The following is a 5922-nucleotide window of genomic DNA, read 5'->3' as shown; positions in this document are numbered from 1 at the left end:
ATTATACAATATAGCCAATTGACTTTGTTTTTCTGAACTTGAAATGTCATACGGTTCACTTAGTGTCTGAAAGTCAAGTTAAATTTTCCGATGAGCTTACTGCACATTTCCCAACTTCGCTTTCGCTTAACTCTCTCAATTGTTTCCGCCATTTAGAAAATGCATTCGTCATGTTTGAAATGATAAATTTGTTTCGCTTGAGTGAAGAATAGATATAAATCCACCTGCTGGTATAGAAGTGGCTTCAGTTGTGTAAAAGACTTGAGTTGTGCTGTAAAGATGAACTTGATTGGTCTGAGTTTGTTCGTGATCCTCGCAATGCAATCCTGGCAGTTAGGCGTCAGCGATTGCTGTGGAAAGACGTTAACCAGGTTTCAGATAAAGAAGGGCGATGATTGTCATAATTATCACAAAAGTACAAAAATACTTTTCACTAACACGTGCATGAATCGGTTTTGTGGTGACTTATCGTCGAATTCCCCCTGTTGTGGAGTTGGCAGCTGCAACGCGGTGTGTTGCAACTGTGGTAACGGCTGCCTTAAAGGCGATATTGGCGGCCAACTAGAAAAATTGTATGGCAAGAATATCACAGTAATCTCACCCAAACCAAAAAGCGGGTCTTAGTTAGTCCTCAACTAATCGCCATTGGTATTGGACTTGCACTTTTAAATAAACTAACTGTCTTTTCTTTGCAAATTCTGCTGTTTTCTTGGGCAGCTAGAACTACACAATTCTTTTAATCGTTTATTCCTCGGTTGAAATAGAGTTCATTAAGTTGAAGAATGATGTAATATGCATTTGATGAAAAGGGTAAAGTTGCATCTATGAGAAACACGTCAATAGTTCTGATTATAAATCTTTCTAATCAATTATACAATGCAGCCAATTGTCTTTGTTTTTCAGAACTTGAACTTAAGTGTCTGAAAGTCAAGTTAAATTTTCCGATGAGCTTACTGCACATTTCCCAACTCGGCTTTGGCTTAACTCTCTCAATTGTTTCCGCCATTTAGAAAATGCATTCGTCATGTTAGAAATTATACATTTGTTTCGCTTTAGCGAACAACAGATATAAATCAAATTGATAGTATAGAAGTGGCTTCAGTTGTGTAAGAGACTTGAGTTGTGCTGTTAAGATGAACTTGATTGGTCTGAGTTTGTTCGTGATCATCGCAATGCAATCGTGGCAGTTAGGCGACAGCGATTGCTGTGTATTGAATTTAGCCAGGTTTCAGATAAAGAAGGGCGACGATTGCCATAATTATCACAAAAGTTCAAAAATACCTTTCACTCAAACGTGCATTAAAACGTTTTGCCGCGACTTATCGGAGCCCTCGCCCTGTTGTGGAGTTGGCAGCTGCAACACGGCGTGTTGCAACTGCCGTAACGGCTGCCGTAATGGCGATATTGGCGAGCAACTAGAAAAATTGTATGGCAAGAATATCACAGTGCTCTCACCCAAGCCAAGAAGTTCTGACGACATAGACGAGGGCCTCAATGAGTTTCAGTTAAACCCTTATTAATTGCGATTGGTATTGGACTTGCACTTTTAAATAAACTAACTATATTTCCTTATATTTTTTTAAAAAACTATACTGTTTTCTTGGGCAATTAGAACTTCACAATTCTTGTATGTATTTGCTTAGTCATCGGTTGAAATAGTTTTCATTAAGTTAAAGAAAGGTGAAAATTGCTTTTGATGAAAGGGGTAAAGTTGCATCTATTAGAAACAAGTCAATAGTTCAGATTTTAAATCTCTTCTAATCTATTACACGATGTAGCAAATTATCATGGTTTTTCATGAATTTGAAATGTCACATGGTTCACTTAGTGTCTGAAAATCAAGTTAAATTTTCAGATGCATTTTTCTTAGCTCCGCTTTCGTTTAATTCTATGCACTGTTTCCGCCATTTAGAAAATTCATTCGTCATGTTATAAATGATAAATTGGCTTCCTTTGAACAAAGCTTAAAATCCACTTGATAGAATAGAAGTGGCTTCATTTGTGTAATAGAAATGAGTTGTGCTATTAGAATGAACTTTATTGGCGTGAGTTTGTTTGTGATCCTCGCAATGCAATCGTGGCAGTTGGGCGACAGCCAGTGCTGTAAAAGGAAGTTTGCCAGGTTTCAAATAAAGAAAGACGACGAATGCCGTATTTATAAAAATAGTATTCACATACTTCTTACCGACACGTGTTACAATCGATTTTGTGGCGACTTAACGTCGAATACCCAATGTTGTGGACTTGGCAGTTGCGACGTGTTCTGTTGCAACTGTCGTAGCGGATGCATTCCAGGTGATATTGGCTCGGAACTCGAAAAGTTGTATAGCAAGAGTATCACATTGATTCAACCTAAACCTAGGAAGTCAACAAAAAGTTCAGACGACGATTTAGTCTCAGTTACTTCTTAAGTGATTGCAATTGTTATTCGATTTGCACTATTAAATATAATAACTACATTGTGTTCTTTTTTTATTTTGTACACTCTGCATTTTTCTTGGACTATTAGAACTTCACAAATCTTTTGATCGTTTACCTCTCGGTTGAAATAAAGTGTTTATTAAGTTGTAATGGTATTAAAGTACACTAGAAGATCGCTTAAAGAATGATGTAAAATGCATTTAATGAAAAGGGTTAACAAATGTAAAGAGTTTCTAGCTATCTTGAAATGTCACATTTTCTGTTCTTGCTTGTAGGTCTTTTAACTCCCCTTTCTCTTAACTCTCTCAATTATTTCCGCCATTTAGAAATTGCATTCGTCATGTTCGAAATAATGAATTTTCCTAGCTTAAGAGAATAACTAGTATAAATTCACCTGATATTGTAGACCTGACTTCATTTGTGTAATAAATTTAAGTTGCTGCTATTCAGGATGAACTTCTTTGGCTTGAGTTTGTTCGTGATCCTCGCATTGCAATCGTGGCAGTTGGGCGAGAGCGAGTGCTGTAAAAAGACCCCTGTCAGGTTGAAGATAAAGAAAGGCGACGATTGTCATAATTATCACAAAAGTTACACGATGATTTTTAGTAAACAGTGCACTAAGCGGTTGTGTAGAGACTTATCAGCGAATTCACCTTGTTGTGGTGTTGGTAGTTGCGACGTATTCTGTTGTGCATGTGATGGCGGCTGCCTTCAAGGCGATATTGCTGAGCAACTAGATAAATTGTATGGCAAGAATATCACATTGGTCAAACCCAAACCTAAGAAATCAACAAAAAGTTCAGAAAACCTACAATCTCAGCTAGTCTCAGTTACTCCTTAACGGATGGCAATTGGTGTTGAATTTGCACTTTTAAATTAAATAAATATATTTTGCTCTTTCTTTTTTGTAGACTGTAGTTTTAATATTTGCATTCGAGGATCATTTTAAGAATGATGTAAAATACATTCTATGATTAGTTTAATTTAGTTCATATTTTGACAGCCAATTTTTATAGTTTCTGTCCAGCTTGAAACGTCGTAGGATTCCCTGTTTACTTAGAGACTGAATGCCAAAAGTTAAATCGTATGAGTTTTTGCTACACTTTTCTTAACTCTGATGTCCTCTAACTCTCTTAATTCTTTCCGTTATTTAGAATATTCATTCGTCATGCTCGATATGTTTGGGTAATTGATAGATTTACTTCGCTTAAGTGAGCAGATATAATTCCACTGGACATTATAGAACATACTTCATTTGTGTAAAAGAATTTGTGTTATTAAGATGCACTTTATAGGTCTGAGTTTGTTCGTGATCCTTGCATTGCAATCGTGGCAGTTGGGCGAGAGCGAGTGCTGTAAAAAGACCACTGTCAGGTTGAAGATAAAGAAAGGCGATGAATGCCATAATTATCACAAAAGTACCCTGTTCATTTTTCGTAAACAGTGCACCAAGCGGTTGTGTAGAGACTTATCAGCGAATTCACCTTGTTGTGGAGTTGGCAGTTGCGACGTATTCTGTTGCAACTGTGATCGCGGCTGCCTTCAAGGCGATATTGCTGAGCAACTAGATAAATTGTATGGCAAGAATATCACATTGGTCAAACCCAAACCTAAGAAGTCAACAAAAAGTTCAGACGACCTAAGCGACGATCTCAATGAGTCTCAGTTACTCCTGAACTGATTGCAATTGGTGTTGAATTTGCACTTTTAAATAAAATAACTACATTACTTTTTTATTTTGCAAACTCTTCAGCTTTCTCATATTTGAGGATCATTATTGGAATGATGGAAAATGCATTCTATGATTAGTTTGATTTTGTTTGGTAAAAGAGTTTCTGCCTAACTTTAAACGTCGTTCCCTGTTTAGTTAGAGACTGAATGCTACACTTTTCTTAACTCTGATTTCCTCTAACTTTCTTAATTGTTTCCATAATTTAGAACATTCATTCGTCATGCTCGATATGTATGGGTAGTAGATAGATTTGCTTCGCTTAAGTGAGCAGATATAAACCCACTTGATATTATAGAACAGACTTCATTTGAGTTAAAGAGTTTGTGCTATCAAGATGCACTTTATAGGTCTGAGTTTTTTCGTGATCCTCGCATTGCAATCCTGGCAGTTGTGCGATAGCCAGCCTCTACCTGAAGAAACCCAAGTAGAAGTTGTCTTGTATGGAAAGAATCTTTCAGTGCTGGAAGAACTTGATCCCAAAAAGCACCCAGTAAAACTTGTTTTGTATACCCACAATTTAAAAAAGGTCGAGCCTGATCTTAAAACTGATGAGACAACAATAACAACAAACGATCCTGACGAAATCGTTGCTACCTAAGTGGATTCAATTGGAGTCAGACTTGCACTATTAAATAAAAAAACTTCTTTTTATCATTTTATTTTGCAAACTTTGCCGTTTTCTTGAGTACATTTAAAGATCGTTTTTAGAGCGATGGAAAATGAATTTCATTTAGTTCAGATTTTTTAGAAGACAATTGACATTATTTCACTTAGGAGTCTGAATGCCAAAAGTTAAATTTCCTAATGAGTTTGCTGCACTTTTCGTTACTCCCAATTCTCCTAACTCTCTCAATTTTTTTCGCTATTTAGGAAATGCATTCGTCATGATTGAAATGATTGGATTCGGCATGCTTGAGAGAAATTTTATATAAATCCACCTGATATTAAAGAACAAACTTCATTTGTGTAATTGACTTGAGTTTGTGCTGTTAAGATGAACTTCATTGGTCTTAGTTTGTTCGTTGTGCTTGCAATGCAATCGTGGCAGTTGGGACACAGCGAGTGTTGTACTAAGACCAATGTCATGTTCGAGATAAAGAAGGGCGACTCTTGTCAAAATTATCACAAGAGTAGCCGCATATTTTATACTAATCATTGCGTCAATCGGTTGTGTGGCGATTTATCAACGAACTCGAACTCGAACTGCTGTGGAGTTGGCACTTGTGATGAATTTTGTTGTAACTGTTATAACGGCTGCAAAAAAGGCGATGTTGGCAAGGAACTGAACAGATTGTATGGCAATAATATCACAATACATTTACCTAAACCTAAAGAAACATTACAAAAAGTTGTCATGTATGGCCAGAATCTCACAGTGCTGGAACCACTTGATCCCAAAGAGCAAGCGGTAGAACTTGTTGTGTATAGCCACAATTTCACTAAAATCGAATCTGATCCTCAAAATGATTCAAAACAACAGACAACAAAAAGTTTAAACGATCAAAGATCCTGACATGATCGTTCGTTGGTTAAATAAAATAACTATATTTTGTTCTTTTATTTTGCAAACTCTGTTGTTTTTTTTGGGTACATTTGATTATCGTTTTAAGAATGATCTAAATTTGATTCTATGATTATGTTAGATTGATTTAGTTCAGATATTGACTACCCATTTTCACAGTTTTTGTAAAAGAGTTTCCCTGGTTCTTTGTTCACTTAAAAACTGAATGCCAAATGCTATATTTTTTAATGAGCTTGCTGCACTTTTT

The 5922-nt window shown here is 36.2% G+C and overlaps 1 protein-coding gene across 2 annotated transcripts; it reads left to right on the top strand.

The window, feature by feature from the left end:
* The first annotated feature begins 254 nt into the window (after window positions 1-254).
* LOC127565069 (protein Diedel-like) lies at window positions 255-4102 on the top strand. 2 transcript variants are annotated; one of them, XR_007954480.1, is made up of 2 exons: window positions 255-371; window positions 2965-3331. XR_007954480.1 is itself a non-coding variant. In XM_052002125.1 (2 exons), the coding sequence occupies exons 1-2, from the start codon at window positions 280-282 to the stop codon at window positions 4100-4102; spliced, it is 399 nt and encodes a 132-aa protein (XP_051858085.1). In that variant the 5' UTR covers window positions 255-279. The 2 variants fall into 2 exon arrangements, 1 of the variants encoding a protein (XP_051858085.1); XM_052002125.1 differs by lacking the exon at window positions 2965-3331 and adding an exon at window positions 3796-4102.
* The last annotated feature ends 1820 nt before the right edge of the window (window positions 4103-5922 follow it).

Source organism: Drosophila albomicans, chromosome 2L (assembly GCF_009650485.2).
Source record: "Drosophila albomicans strain 15112-1751.03 chromosome 2L, ASM965048v2, whole genome shotgun sequence".
Classification (NCBI taxonomy): domain Eukaryota; kingdom Metazoa; phylum Arthropoda; class Insecta; order Diptera; family Drosophilidae; genus Drosophila; species Drosophila albomicans.
The sequence above is the reverse complement of the archived record's forward strand: the minus strand, read 5'-3'. Positions and strand labels throughout refer to the sequence as shown.

Excerpts from the sequence above, each read along its gene's own strand:
- LOC127565069 (XM_052002125.1), top strand. The coding sequence starts at position 280 with ATGAACTTGATTGGTCTGAGTTTGTTCGTGATCCTCGCAATGCAATCC. Across the intron at positions 372-3,795 it reads TGTGGAAAGACGTTAACCAG|GTTGAAGATAAAGAAAGGCG; the intron begins GTTTCAGATAAA and ends GACCACTGTCAG.